This window comes from Pipistrellus kuhlii, unplaced genomic scaffold (assembly GCF_014108245.1).
Source record: "Pipistrellus kuhlii isolate mPipKuh1 unplaced genomic scaffold, mPipKuh1.p scaffold_m20_p_21, whole genome shotgun sequence".
NCBI classification, from domain to species: Eukaryota; Metazoa; Chordata; class Mammalia; order Chiroptera; family Vespertilionidae; genus Pipistrellus; species Pipistrellus kuhlii.
The window spans coordinates 9,555,716-9,572,046 of record NW_023425520.1 but is presented as its reverse complement, the minus strand read 5'-3'; the positions used below and the strand labels follow the sequence as shown (position 1 = coordinate 9,572,046).

At 44.1% G+C, this 16,331-nt stretch overlaps 1 protein-coding gene across 1 annotated transcript in view; it reads right to left on the bottom strand.

Annotated features, from left to right (window-relative positions):
- The window catches only part of OBSCN (obscurin, cytoskeletal calmodulin and titin-interacting RhoGEF), a 169,425-nt gene that overhangs the window by 94,713 nt on the left and 58,381 nt on the right, over positions 1–16,331 (bottom strand). The window contains 4 exon segments of the mRNA XM_036450609.2: positions 3,164–3,439; positions 5,923–6,198; positions 9,041–9,316; positions 12,297–12,572. Coding sequence (XP_036306502.1) covers positions 3,164–3,439; positions 5,923–6,198; positions 9,041–9,316; positions 12,297–12,572 — 1,104 coding nt within the window.

Genomic DNA, 16,331 nt, shown 5'->3' with positions numbered 1-16,331 from the left:
TTCAAAACCAGGCTAGAAGGTTTTCAGAATTTCTTAGAAAAGGCTGATAAATTTAATGAGACCCAACTATAAATTAAACATAAACTTACTGAAATAAAAATATACAGAGATCCAACAGCAGACTGGAGAAACACAAGAATAAAGTCAAAAATTTGGAATACAAAGAGCCAAAGGACACTCCTCTGGAAACGCAAGAAGAAAGAGAATCCAAAAAGTTGAAGATAGTGTAAGGAGCCTCTGGGACAACTTCAAGTGTACCAAAATCAGAATTAGGGGAGTGTCAGAAGAAGAGAGAGTGCAAGATACTGAAAATCTAATTGAGAAATAATGTCAGAAAACTTCCCCACCTGGTGAAAGAAATAGACTTACAAGTACAGGAAGCACACAGAACCCCAAACAAAAGGAATCCAAAGAAGATCAGACATGATACATCATAACTAAAATGCCAAGGGCAAAAGACAAAGAGAGATCTAACAAGCAGCAAGAGAAAAGCAGTTTGGTTACCTATAAGGGAGCACCCATACGACTATCAGAACTATGCAAGGGAGTGATAAGAAATATTCAAAGTGATGAATAGTGAGACCTACAACCAAGATTACTGTATCTGGCAAAGTTATCATTCAGAATTGAAGGGCAGATCAAGAGCTTCACAGATAAGAAAAGCTAAAGGAGTTCATCACCACCAAACCAGTATTATATGAAATGCTGAAAGGTATTCTTTAGAAGAGGAAGAAGAAGAAAAAAGATTAAAAAAATTATGATCAACAAATACATTATATCAACAAGTGGAATCTAAATATCAAGTGAATTAAAAATCTGAGGAATAGAATAAACTGGTGAATATAATAGAATCAGGGGCAAAGAAAGGGAGTTGACTGATAATTATCAGGGGAAAAGGGATGTTGGGGTACAGGAAGAGACTGGATTAAATCATACACCTATGGATGAGGACAATGGGAGAGGGGAAAGGGAGGTATGGGTGGGGTCGAGGCAGGAACCGGGTTTGAAGAGAGCTATGGGGGGGGGGAACAGGAGAAACAATTGTAATAATCTGAGCAATAAATATTTATTAATAAATAAAATAAAATAAAATATAAAGATCTATTTTATTTCCTGCTGACAAAAGTGGTGCCTGTGAGCCTCTTGCCTGTTTCTGCTCTAATAAGCAAAGTTTGCAAGTGTCACATAGTGTAATTAGCTTGTTTTTGTTTAGTATCATTTATCAGAAGTATGAACTGTTTTCTTTATAATTGATTAAGAATCTATGACATGAATAGATATTGATAAACATTTCTTCTAGATTTGTGACATTAAATGTTATCAAAACTCAGCTCTGCACTGATGAGGCGATCACTTCATATTTTAGTTTCAATCTGCTCATGTCATGAGAGAGGTTAATTTGCTGACTTTCGTTCATAGTGCTCACACAGCTGGGCTGTGAATTTTTATAATGCATTGTCCTTTAATACATTGCCCATTCATTTTGACACTACTTAGTTTCAGATTTTGGCCTTGGTCTCCAAAAAGGATTGACCCATTATTTGAACTCTCCCTATCAATCAGATGTTGATGATAGAGGTCATGCTGGTGCCACATATTAAGCCAGGGACTCTATGTCCTTCTCTAGCTCTAGAAAGATCTCATGCAATAATTTCTTTACAGAATGGTTCAAATAATTTTCTTTTTAAAAAAAATAATATTTTAAAATATATTTTTATTGATTTTTTTTTTAAGAGAGGAAAGGAGAGGGATAGAGAGCTAGAAACATCAATGAAAGAGAACATCAACCAGTTGCCTCCTGCACACTCCCCACTGGGGATGTGCCTGCAACCAATGTACATGCCCTTGACCGGAATCGAACCTGGGACCCTCTCAGTCCGAAGACCTACGCTCTATCCACTGAGCCAAACCGGTTTTGGTGGTTCATATAATTTTCCATTGGAGCCACTGGGTGTCATCTTCACCTGTAAGAACTATTTTTTATTGTGGTTCCATTTATTAAAAAGGATTGTAGAACTATTTGAGCTGTCAAAATCTTATGCCACTTTCATATAATTTTCTAATAATTTGGTCATTTCTCAAACCTTTCATATTTACTCCTACAAAATCATTTGTCATATTCTCTTAAAGTAACAATTAAAAATGTATAGTGAATTTTTTCTGTATGTATAATACCCACAAGTTATTTTACACGGATATAACACTACACTATTATGTAGAGGCACCTGAAAGTCGATTTGAGGTTAAAACTCTCCTAACAAAATGAAAACACAGTTCACAGACACCTCCGTGAACAAAGCAGACAGGGACAAATACACATGAGTCGTTAGGAAACATTATGACATAAATACTGACTCAACTATCACTATAGTTACTTGCCTTCAACAAGGCGTGCAGTGTGGGAGAAGCTCTTTATTCCCCTCTATGTCTAAATCTATACATTAGAATCCCAGGGGATTCTGACAGGACACAAAAGGAAACCAAGATGTACTTTAAGAAGAGAATGCCAGACCTCACATGTGCAGGTCCACGGCACACCCCAGCCAATCCTCTGCTCCTTCTTTACTTTTTGCAAAGACCTTGCAAGAAATCGTGGATCTAGATTTTGCAACAAGTGAGGATCCAGCAACTTCTACATCCACACACAAAGGAGCGCCCTAAAAAACTACAATTGGCTAACACACGGTTCAGTCTTGAAATTGATGCAAGTAAGACTGGATGGCAGGAACTTCCCCATAAAATGTTGTAAGGAAAGCCAAACCTGTCTCTGCCCATGTTGATGGGTGCAGGCATCTGGGAGCTAGCAGGACATGGGGACTAGGAAATTCACATGACACAGGTAAGAAATGTCTGGTCTACCTCAAACTCCATGTGACAGGTAGAGCCCGAGTCCCAGCTGGTGAGGAGCACCCAGAAGGCTCTGGCAGGTGCTGGGAACCATGACTGAGCAAAACCTGAGCACCACTCCACGTGTATAGGATCACCGCCCCCTTCTGTTCACACTCTGCCCACCCAGCTTGGTCTGGCCCCACCACTGGGATGATATGGGAGATGGAGGATAGAAGGCTAAAGAGGTGAGATCCAGTGGAAAGATCACCAGGGTGTACCCGGCTGTAGTCATTACCTACACACAAAGCTCAGTTAGTGCCACCAAAGAACTGACCTGGGACATCCAGATGGAAGGTGACCTTCTGGCCCCCGGCCTCGCAGCTGTACTCCCCGCTGTCCCCCTTGGCCGCCTGCTGCAGCACCAGCCGCCGGGTGCAGCCCGTGGCCTCCACACGCACTTTTGAGCTCCCACTCAGCTTCTTGCCATCCTTGTACCACGTCACCTCTGTCTGGGCCTGGGCCACCTCGCAGCTCAGCGTGGCACTGGCCCCAGCCATGGTCTTCACCTCGCTGTGTGCAGACTGCTCCTTGGCAAACACCACCTTGGGCTCTGTGGACAGGGAGGCACACACAGGGTCAAAGATATTTTCTAAATGAGGAGGGCAGCACTGGGTCAGAAGGACTAAGGAGGGAGATGGCAGGGCAGGGAAATCCTCAAGGCTCAGTATGGCTTGCAGAAGCCCCAGCACCTTCTCAGCACAAGTAGCTCATTCATCTGCACAGTAACCACTGCCCATGGGGGTGATCCCTGCTGGGGACACCGTGATGGACTTCTCTAGAGCACACACCCTCTAGCAGAAGGACTTCAGGCCATGAGGGGTGCACACACCCTCCCCAGGTGACCAAGTCTTTCCTGGATGTGCAGGGAGCATTCCCACCGAGCCAGGGACAGGTCCTGGGCTCCACCTCCCACCTGCCTTCCATGTGTCACCTGCTGGCCTCCTAGGGAACTGAGTTGTGCCTCCTGAGCCTGTCTCTTCCATGGTGTGGATGACTCACAAAGTGGTGCACCTTGGCTATGTTTTTAGTCTTTACTGTTTGCTCTTCTGTGGTGTGTCTGTTCATGGGTGTTTGGGGCACCATAATACTTCTCCCCACTCCCACCAAGTCTAATGATGTATCTTTTGAGTAAATCATTATTATCTCAATTTGACTTCAGTTTTTCACACTTTTATACGTTTTACTTTATTTCCTGCTAACAAAAGTGGTGACTGTGAGCCCCCTTCCTGTTCCTGCTCTGTAAATCAAAGCTTTTAAGTGACAAGCAAAGTTTGCAAGTGTCACATAGTGTCATTACGTGGTTTTCCTTCAGTATCATTTATCAGAACAAGGATGAACTGTTTTCTTTATAATAGGACAAGAATCTATGGCACGAATAAATATTAATAAACAATTCTTCTAGATGTCTGACATTAAATGTTATCAAAACTTAACTCTGCACTGATTAGACGATCACTTCATATTTTAGTTTCAATCTGATATTGTCATGAGTGATGTTGATTTCTGACCTTTGCAGTGCTCACACAGCTGGGCTGAGACTTTTATATACTGCATCATTCTCAATATAATGCCAATCCATTTTGATAGTACCTAGCTTCAGATGTTGGCATTGGTTTCCACAATAGATTGGCACTTAATTTGAACTCTCCTTATCAAATGTTGGTGATAGATGTCATGCTGATGCCACATATTGTGCCAGGGACTCTAAGTCCTTCTATAGTTCTAGAAATATCTCCATGAACATGCAATAATTTCTTTAGAGAATGGTTAATATAATTTTCCATTGGAGCCACTGGGGTGTCATCTTGACCAAATAAACGTTTTTTTGTTTTTGTTTTTTGTGGTTCATTTTATTGAAAAGGATTGCAGAACTATTTGAACTGTCAAAATCTTATGCACATTAATATAGTTTTCTAATAATTTGCTAAATTTCTCAAACCTTTTTGTATTTACTCCTACAAAATCATTTGTCATATTCTCCTAAAGTAACAATTAAAAATGTATAGTGATTTTTTTTATTTATACACGCTCACAAGTTATTTTACACCGATATAAAACTACACCATTATGTAGAGGCACCTGGAAGTCAATTTGAGATTTAAACTCTCCTAACAAAATGAAAACACAGTTAGTTTCACAGACATCTCTGTGAACAAAGAAGACAGGGATAAATATACATGAGTCATTAGGAAATACTATGACATAAATACTGACTCAATAGTCAAGGGCTATCGCTATAGTAGCTTATCCTCAACAAGCCGTGAAGTGTGGGAGAAGCTCCTTATTCCCCTCCATGTCTAAATCTATACATCAGACTCCCAGGGGATTCTGACACAGGACACAAAAGGAAACCAAGATGTACTTTAGGAAGATATTGCAGACCTCAAGGGTGCAGGTCCACGGCACACACCTGATAATCCTCTGGTCTCTGTTTAGTTTTTGCACAATTCTTGGAAAAGAATCATAGATCTAGATTTTGAGACAAGTGAGGATCTAGTAACTTCTATATTCAAACACAAGGGAGTGCCCTAAAAAGCTACAATTGGCTAACACAGTGTTCAGTCTTGAAATTGATGCAAGTAAGACTGGGTGGCAGGAACTTCCCCATATTCTGTTGTAATGAAATTCAAACGTGTCTTTGCCCATGTTGCTGGGTGCGGGAATCTGGGAACTACCAAAACGTGGGGAGTAGGAAACTCACACGACACATGGTAAGAGATGTCTGGTCTACCTCACACTCCATGTGAAAGGTAGAGAATGAGTCGAGGCTGGTGAGGAGCACCCAGAAGGCTCTGGCAGGTGCTGGGAACCATGACTGAGCAAAACCTGAGCACCACTCCGCGTGTACAGGATCACTTTTCCCTTCGCTCACACTCTGCCCTCCCAGCCTGGTCTGGCCCCACCACTGGGATGATATGGGAGATGGAGGATAGAAGGCTAAAGAGGTGAGATCCAGTGGAAAGAGAGACAGGGTGTGCCGGCTGTAGTCATTACCTACACACAAAGCTCAGTTAGTGCCACCAAAGAACTGACCTGGGATATCCAGATGGAAGGTGACCTTCTGGCCCCCGGCCTCGCAGCTGTACTCCCCGCTGTCCCCCTTGGCCGCCTGCTGCAGCACCAGCCGCCGGGTGCAGCCCGTGGCCTCCACACGCACTTTTGAGCTCCCACTCAGCTTCTTGCCATCCTTGTACCACGTCACCTCTGTCTGGGCCTGGGCCACCTCGCAGCTCAGCGTGGCACTGGCCCCAGCCATGGCCTTCACCTCGCTGTGTGCAGACTGCTCCTTGGCAAACACCACCTTGGGCTCTGCAAACAGAGAGGCACACACAGGGTCAAAGATATCTTCTAAATCAGGAGGACAGGACTTGGGACACAAGGACTAAGCAGGGAGTTAGCAGGATGGGAAAATCCTCAAGGCTCTGTGTGGCCTGAAAAAGCCCCAGCACCTTCTCAGCGCAAGTAGCTCATTCATCTGCACATTGACCATTACCCCGGGTGTGGTCCCTGCTGTGGACACTGGGAAGGACTTCTCCGGAGCACACACCCTCTAGCAGAGGGACTTCAGGTCATGTGGGGTGTACACACCCTCCCAGGTGACCAAGTCCTTCCTGGATGTGCAGGGTGCATTCCCACCCAGCCAGGGACAGGTCCTGGGCTCCACCTCCCACCTGCCTTCCGTGTGTCACCTGCTGGCCTCCTGGGAGACTGAGCTGTGCCTCCTGAGCCTATCTCTTCCATGGTGTGGATGACTCACAAAGTGGTGGGCCTTGGCTATGTTTACAGGCTGTACTCTTTGCTCCTCTGTGGTGTGTCTGTTATTTGGATTGGGAGCACTGTAATACTTCTCCCCACTCCCACCAAGTCTAATGTATTTGTTGCATCAATCATATTATCTGAATTTCACTTCAATTTTTTTCACACTTTTAGACATTGTACTGTATTTCCCACTGACAAATTTGGTGACTTGAACTCCATTGCCTCTTCTTGCTCTCAGAAGCAAGGCTTCCAAGTGTCACTTATTGTCAGTAGCTGGCTTTCCTTCAGTATAATTTATCAGTAGAAGGTTGAACCATTTTATTTATAACTAGAGTCCCAGTGCACAAAATTTGTGCATGGGTATGGTCACTAGCCCTTGCCAGCGATTTAGGCCTCTCAGGGCTTTCTGGCTGCAGGCTTGAGTCTTCCTTTGTTCTAGGCCACCCACTAGTGGTCAGCATATGTCACAGTGAGTGATTGAACAACTAGTCTCTCAGTCACATTCCCAAGAGAACATTTCCCATATTAGGCTTTTATATATATAGATTGGTTAAGAATTTATTGCATGAATAGATATTGATGAACATTTCTTCTAGATTTCTGACATCGTTATCAAAACTCAACTCTGCACTGGTGAGATGATCACTTCATATTTTAGTTTCAGTCTACTCATGTCATGAGTGATGTTGATTTGCTGACCTTTGTGGTGCTCACACAGCGAGGCTGTGACTTTCTTTATACTGCATAGTCCTTTTAATACATTGCCCATTCATTTTGATTACACCTAGCTTCATGTTTTGGCCTTGGTTTCCTATAATGGATTGGCCCATAATTTGAACTCTCCCTCAAAGATGTCATGAGGGTGCCACGTAGTAAGCCAGAGACTGTATGTCCTTCTCTAGCTTAAGAAGCATCTCCATGAACATGCAATAATGTCCTTACAGAATAGTTCATATAATTTTACAGTGGAGCCAATAAGAACTTCTATTTATTGTGGTTCCATTTATTGCAACACTTGTAGGACTGTTTTAGCTGTCAAAATCTTTTGCCACATTTGGCCGAAACGTGTTTGGCTCAGTGGTAGAGCTTCGGTCTGTGGACTGAAAGGTCCCGGGTTCAATTCCGGTCAAGAGCACGTACCTTGGTTGTGGGCACATCCGCAGTGGGAGGAGTGCAAGAGGCAACTGGTCGATGTTTCTCTCTCATCGATGTTTCTAGCTCTCTATCTCTCTCCCTTCCTCTCTGTAAAAAATCAATAAAATATATATTTTTTAAAAATCTTTTGCCACATTTCATAGAGTGTTCTAATAATTTGGTCAATTTCTTAAACATTTTCATGTTTACACCTATAAAATGATTTGTCATATTCTCCTAAATTAACAATTAAAATTTTACAGTGGATTTTTTTTTATCTATACACAGCCACAAGTTATTGTATATAGATATAACTGTTATGTAGAGCACCGAGAAGTCGATTTGTGATTAAAACTCTCCTAACAAAATGAAAAAACAGTTAGTGCACAGACATCTCTGTGAACAAATCAGAGAGGAAAAATACACATGAGTTGTTAAAAAATACTACGGCATAAATACTGTCAAGGGCTATCACTAGAGTTACTTGTCTTCAACAAGGTGTGCAGTGTGGGATAAACTCCTTATTCCCCTCCATGTCTAAATCTATACATCAGAATTCCAGGGGACTCTGACATAAGACACGAAAAGAAACTAAGATGCACTTTAGGAAATGAATTCCAGACCTCACAGGTGCAGGTCCCCAACACACACCTGCTAATCCTATCCCCCTTCTTTACCTTTTTAGCACAGAAAATGCAAGAAAACATGTTTCTAGATTTTGTGACAAGTAAGGATCCAGTAACTTCTACATCCACACACAAGAGAGTGCCCTAAAAAAACTACTATTTGTGAAAACACTGTTCAGTCTTGAGATGGATGCAAGTAAGACTGGGTGGCAGGAACTTCCCATATACACGTGTCTTTGCCCATGTTGCTGGGTGCGGGCATTTGGGAGCTACCTGGATGTGAGGAGTAGGAAATTCACATGACACAGGTAAGAAATGTCTGTTCTACCTCAAACTCCATGTGAAACGTAGAGCCTTAGTCCCGGCTGGTGAAGAGCACTCAAAAGGCTCTGGCAGGTGCTGGGAACAATGACTGAGCAAATCCTGAGCAGTACTCTACTGGTTCTAGAACATGTCTCCCTTATGCTCACATTTTGACCACCCAGCCCGGTCTGGCCACACCACTGAGATGATAGTGGAGATGGAGGATAGAAGGCTAAAGAGGTGAGGTCCAGTGGAAAGAGCACCAGGGTGTGTCTGGCTGTAGTCATTACCTACACACAAAGCTAAGTTAGTGCCACCAAAGTACTGACCTGGGACATCCAGATGGAAGGTGACCTTCTGGCCCCCGGCCTCGCAGCTGTACTCCCCGCTGTCCCCCTTGGCCGCCTGCTGCAGCACCAGCCGCCGGGTGCAGCCCGTGGCCTCCACACGCACTTTTGAGCTCCCACTCAGCTTCTTGCCATCCTTGTACCACGTCACCTCTGTCTGGGCCTGGGCCACCTCGCAGCTCAGCGTGGCACTGGCCCCAGCCATGGCCTTCACCTCGCTGTGTGCAGACTGCTCCTTGGCAAACACCTCCTTGGGCTCTGCGAACAGAGAGGCACACACGGGGTCAAAGACATCTTCTAAATCAGAAGGACACCACTCTGGAAGCAAGGACTAAGCAGGAGGCAGCAGGACAGGGAAATCCTCAAGGCTCTGTGTGGCCTGCAGAAGCCCCAGCACCTTCTCAGCACAAGTAGCTCATTCATCTGCACATTGACCACTGCCCAGGGGGCGGTCCCTGCTGGGGACACTAGATGGACTTCTCCGGAGCACACACCCTCTAGCAGAGGGACTTCAGGCCAGGAGGGATGCACACACCCTCCCAGGTTACCAAGTCTTTCACGATGTGCAGGGAGCATTCCCACCGAGCCAGGGACAGGTCCTGGGCTCCACCTCCCACCTGCCTTCCATGTGTCATCTGTTGGCCTCCTAGGGGACTGAGCTGTGCCTCCTGAGCCTGTCTCTTCCATGGTTTGTATTGATAAGGCTGAAAAGGGCTAATTCTGTCCTATCAGGTTTGGCTCAGTGGATAGAGCATCAGCCTGTGGACTGCAAGGTTTCCAGTTCTACTCTGGTCAAGGGCATGTACCTGGGTTGTGGGCACATCCCCAATAGGAGTTGTGCAAGAGGCTGCTGATGGGTGTTTCTCTCTCTTCGATGTTTCTCTCTCTTTCCTTTCCTCTCTGTAAAAAAAAAAAATCATTAAAATAAAAATAAAAGGGCTAATTCCAATGTAACCTTGATATTTGAGGGCTAGTGATCTGAATCCATGCTAGCAAGCTCAGTGTACATTTACGATAATCTATAATTAAGTCACTACCTTCTTTCCATATAGGATTCTTGAAGAACCTGCTATTGTGAACAGTGCACTGCCCCAGAGGGAGGGTTATTAATGCTGGTGCCAGGCCAGACCATCAGATATGGCCTGGAGATGCCCAACACCTGGGGGCCTTTTTGCAAGGCCCACAAAGAGGACCAGAAGCATAATCCATATTTGCAGGACAAAGACTACAGGGAGAGATAAAAAGAAGCCCCGTGCATGTTTCTGCACTCAGATTTGGAAGGCTGTTCCCCGAGTCTGCTGGTGTATTAAACAGTGTCCCTGGTCTTCTTTATAACATCAGTTGGTTTTTCTTTAGTTTTCTGCAACAGGGTGATTCAGAGTGGTGCACCTTGGCTATGTTTTCTGTCTTTACTGTTTGCTCATCTATGGTGTGTCTGTTCATGGGGATTTTGGACACCCTATTTCTCCCCACCCCCAGCAAGTCCAATAATTTACCTTTTGTATAAATCATAATATCTGAATATCACATGTTTTTCACACTTTTTTTAAAATTTTACTTCCTGCTTTCCGGCTGACAAAACTGGTTACTGTGAGGCCCCTTTCCTTGTCCCTGACCTCACAAGAAAAGCTTTCTGCTGTCACTTAGTGTGATTAGCTGGTTGTTCTTCAGTATCATTTATCAGAGAGAGGAAGATATGTTTTCTTTATAATTGGTTAAGAATCTATGTCATGAATCGATATTGATAAACACGTCTTCCAGATTTTTGACATTAAATGTTACCAAAACTCAACTCTGCATTTATGAGGCTATCTCTTCATATTTTAGTTTCAATCTTCTCACACCGTGATTGAGGTTGATTTGTGGACTTTTTAAAAAATACATTTTATTGATTTTTTATAGAGAGGAAGAGAGAGGGATAGAGAATTAGAAACATCGATGAGAGAGAATCATCGATCAGCTGCCTCTTGCACACCCCTTTTTGGGGATGTGCCTGCAACCAAGGTACATGCCCTTGACCGGAATTGAACCCAGGACCCTTCAGTCCTCAGACTGACGCTCTATCCACTGAGCCAAACTGGTTTCGGCTTGTGGACCTTTTTAGTGCTCACAGAGCTGGGCCATGACATTCATTATAGTGCATCATCCTCTTAATACATTGCCAATTCATTATTAAGCTAAGTTAGTGCCACCTAGCTTCGGATGTTGGCCTTGGTCTTCACAATGAATTGGTCCTTAATTTGAACTGTCTCTATCAGAATTTGTTGATAGATGTCATGCCTGTGCCACGTAATAAACCAGAGACTGTAACTCCTTCTCAATCTCTAGAAGGATCTACAGTAGTGGTTTTCAACCTATCTAATGCTACAACTCTTAATACAGTTCCTCATTCTGTGGTGACTCCCAACCATAAAATAATTTTCATTGCTACCTCCTATCTGTAATTTTGCTTCTGTTATTAATCATAATGTTAATATCTGTGTTTTCTGATGGTCTTAGACGACCCTGCTAGCAGTTTTCAACCTGTAGGTCATGACACAGGACACAAAAAGAAACCAAGATGTACTCTAGGAAGAGAATTCCAGACCTCACAGGTGTAGGTCCCCGGTACATACCTGCCAATACTCTGCTCCTTCTTTACTTAGGGCACAAACCGTGAAAGAAATCATGGATATAAATTTTGTGAAAAAGTGAGGATCCAGTAATGTCTACTTCCACATGCAAGGGCGTGCCCTAAAAAGCTGTAATTTGTCTACACATGGTTCAGTCTAGAGATGGATCCAAGTAAGACTGGGTGGCAGGAACTTCCCCATACTCTGTTGTAAGGAAATTCAAACATGTCTCTGCCCGTGTTTCTGGGTGCGGGCATCTGAGAGCTAGCAGGACGTGGGGAGTAGGAAGTTCACATGACACAGGTAAGAGACGTCTGGTCTACCTCAGTCTCCATGTGACAGGTAGAGCCCGAGTCCCGGCTGGTGAGGAGCACCCAGAAGGCTCTGGAGGGTGCTGGGAACCATGACTGAGCAAAACCTGAGCACCACTCCGCGTGTACAGGATCACCTCTCCCTTCTGCTCACACTCTGACCACCCAGCCTGGTCTGGCCCCACCACTGGGATGATATGGGAGATGGAGGATAGAAGGCTGAAGAGGTGAGGTCCAGTGGAAAGAGAGACAGGGTGTGCCGGCTGTAGTCATTACCTACACACAAAGCTCAGTTAGTGCCACCAAAGAACTGACCTGGGACATCCAGATGGAAGGTGACCTTCTGGCCCCCGGCCTCGCAGCTGTACTCCCCGCTGTCCCCCTTGGCCGCCTGCTGCAGCACCAGCCGCCGGGTGCAGCCCGTGGCCTCCACACGCACTTTTGAGCTCCCACTCAGCTTCTTGCCATCCTTGTACCACGTCACCTCCGTCTGGGCCTGGGCCACCTCGCAGCTCAGCGTGGCACTGGCCCCGGCCATGGTCTTCACCTCGCTGTGTGCAGACTGCTCCTTGGCAAACACCACCTTGGGCTCTGTGGACAGAAAGGGACACATAGGGTCAAAGATATTTTCTAAATCAGGAGGACAGTACTGGGGACGCAAGGACTGAGCGGGGAGTTGGCAGGATGGGAAAATCCTCAAGGCTTTGTGTGACCTGCAGAAGCCCCAGCACCTTCTCAGCACAAGTAGCTCATTCATCTGCACATTGACCTCTACCCAGGGGATGGTCTCTACTGGCGACACCGTGAAGGACTTCTTTCGACCACACACCATCTAGCAGAGGGACTTCAGACCATTAGGTGTATACAACTCCTCAAGTGATCAAGTCTTTCCCGGATGTGCAGGGAGCATTCCCACCCAGCCAGGGACAAGTCCTGGGCTCCACCTCCCACCTGCCTTTTGTGTGTCACTTGCTGGCCTCCTAGGGGACTGAGCTGTGCCTTCTGAGCCTGTCTCTTCCATGCTGTGGATGACTCACAAAGTCATAGCCTTGGCTATGTTTATGGGCTGTACTCTTTGCTTTTCTGTGGTGTGTCTGTTATTGGGATTGGGGGCTCCATACAACTTCTCCCCACTCCCACTAAGTCTAATGATGTATCTTTTGGGTACATCATATTATCTGAATTTCACTTCAGTTTTTCACACTTTTATACATTTTACTTTATTTCCTGCTAACAAAATTGGTGACTGTGAGCCCCCTTGCCTCTTCTTGCTCTCAGAAGCAAAGCTTTCAAGTGTCACTTATTGTCATTAGCTGGTTTTCCTTCAGGATTATTTATCAGAAGAAGGATGAACCATTTTATTTATAACTACAGTCCTAGTGCACAAAATTTGTGCACGAGTATGGCTGCTAGCCCTGGCCAGCGATCTGGGCCTCCAGGGCCTTCTGGCTACAGGTCTGGGCCTTCCTTTGTTCTGTACTACCCACTAGTTGTCAGCATATGTCACAGTGAGTGATCGAACAACCAGTCTCTCAAATTCCAGAGGGAACACTTAGCATATTAGCCAGATAAATAGATAGATAGATAGATTGTTTAAGAGTCTATTGTATGGAGACTTAAGAGGAGAATCCAAGATGGCTGCACAGGTAAACACCTAACCGCAGCTGGACACAATCTCAATAAAATACAACTAAAATATAAAATGGACATTACCCACAACTATAGGAAAGTCGACTGACTGGAAATTCCACAACGAGAAGGAAAGAGAAAACCAGAAGGAAAATCAGAGGAACTGTAAAAGTCTAAGGTACGGAGACACGCTACGGGCATGCAGAGGACGGAGCCGGAGAGGAGGGGGAGGCTGAGTGCCTGGCTGGCGTTCCCTAGTGGGAAGGAGATAAAAGCTCCAGACTGTGCTGAACACAGTTCCAACTGCTCCGAACCCCAGTTCTAGGCCAGACCCTGGGGGCCCAGGCTCAAACAGAGGTAGACTGGGCTGTGAGGCAGAATCTCAGAGGAGCAGAGAAAGGAGGTCTGGAGGCGCACACATTGCGTGCAGAGAACGGACGGTTGGCTGTGCAGCGGGATTGCCCTGGCGGGAAGAAGACAAGCTCCAGACTGCTGTGACTCACACTTCCAACCCCATTTCCAACTGAACTGAATCCCGTTCCGGGCTCATTGGGGGAGAGCCTAGACTGTTTGGTAGCAGGCGAAATTTCGAGGGCACCTTTCTCTCAGAGGTGCTTGCAACAAGTACTGGAGGACCCTGAGGAATACTGAGACTCAGGAGCCTCATAGGGCGTGGTTGACGGAAGCCAAGGCTGTAGGCTCCACCCTGAAACTCAGCCCCATCCAAGCTGAACACAGAGACTTTTAAAGCTACCAACTCAGGGAAATTGCGAAAATGCCAAGACAAGGAAATAGATCACAAACGAAAGAAATGGAAGACAAAAAGCGACTGGATATAGAGTTCAAAACCACGCTTATAAGATTTTTCAAGAATTTCCTAGAAAAGGTCGATAAGACCTATGAGGATATGAAAAGGGATCAACTAGAAATAATAAGGAATCAACAAGAAATAACAAGGGAACAACAAGAAATAAAGAATACATTGTCTGAAATAAAAAATATTATACAGAGTCCTAAAAAACAGAATGGAAGATCACAAGAATCAAGTCAAAGTTTTGAAACATAAAGAGCCAGAAGACACTCCTCTGCAGAAGCAAGAAGGCAAGAGAATCCAGAAAGTTGAAGATAATGTAAGAAACCTCTGGGACAACTTCAAGCGAACCAACATCAGAATTATGGGGGTCCCAGAAGATGAGAGAGAGCAAGATATCAAAAACATACTGAAAGAAGTAGTGACAGAAAACTTCCCTCACCTGGTGAAAGAATTAGACTTACAAGTCCAGGAAGCGCACAAAACTCCAAACACAAGGAATCCAAAGAAGACCACACCAAGACAAATCATAATTAAAATTCCAAGAGCAAAAGACAAAGAGAGAATATTAAAAGCAGCAAGAGCCAAGCAGGTAGTTACCTATAAAGGAACACCTATATGATTGTCAGCTGATTTCTCAGCAGAAACCATGCAGGCCAGACGGGAATGGCAAGAAATATTCAAAGTGATGAATAGTAAGAACCTACAGCCAAAAATAATCTACCCAGGAAAGCTATCACTCAGAATCAAAGGCCAGATAAAGAGCTTCACTAATAAAAAATAGCTAAAGGAATTCATCACCACCAAACTAGAATTATATGAATTGCTGAAGGGGGTTCTTTCAGAAGAGAAAGTAAATAAAGATAAAAACTATGAACGACAAATACGCAACTATCAACAAGTGAATCTAAAAACTAAGGAAATTAAAAAAAAATCTGATGAACAATATTAATTGTTGAATATAATAGAATCAGAGGTATGGAAGGGTAGTGAACTGATGATTCTTGGGGGAAAGAGGAGAAGGGGGTGTGGGAAGAGACTGAACATAAACTGTGCACCTATGAATGAGGACAATGGGTGGTGGGGAAAGGGCAGAAGGTGGGGTGGGAACCTGGTGGAGGACAGCAATGGAGGGGGGGGGAGAGGACCATTTGTAATAATATGAACACTAAAGATTTATTAAAAAAATAAAATAAAATAAAATTAGACTTAAGAGCACATAAAAAAAGAGTCTATTGTATGAATAGATATTGATAAACATTTCTTCTAGATTTCTGATGTTAAATGTTATGAAAACTCAACTTTGCACCAATGAGATGATTGCTTCATATTTTAGTTTCAATCTGCTCACGTCATGAGTGAGGTTCATTTGCTGACCTTTGTGGTGCTCACACAGTGGGGCCATGACTTTCTTTATACTGCATAGTCCTCTTAATACATTGCCCATTCATTTGGATACTACTTAGCTTCAGATGTTGGCCTTGGCCTCCACAATGGCTTGGCCCATTATTTGAACTCTCCCTATCAGATGTCATGAGGGTGCCATGTAGTAAGCCAGAGGCTGTATGTCCTTCTATAGCTCTAGAAGCATCTCCATGAACATGCAATAATGTCCTTACAGATAATTTTCCTGTGGAGTCACTGCAGTGTCATCTTCACCCAGAAGATCTTCTATTTATTGTGGTTCCATTTATTGCAACACTTGTAGGACTATTTTAGCTGTCAAAATCTTTTGCCACATTTCATGGAGTTCTAATAACTTGGTCAATTTAATAAAACTTTTCATGTTTACTCCTATAAAAATAATTTGTCATATTCTCCTAAATTAACAATTAAAAATGTACACTGGATTTTTTTTTATCTATACACAGTCACAAGCTATTGTATATAGATATAACACCAAACTGTTA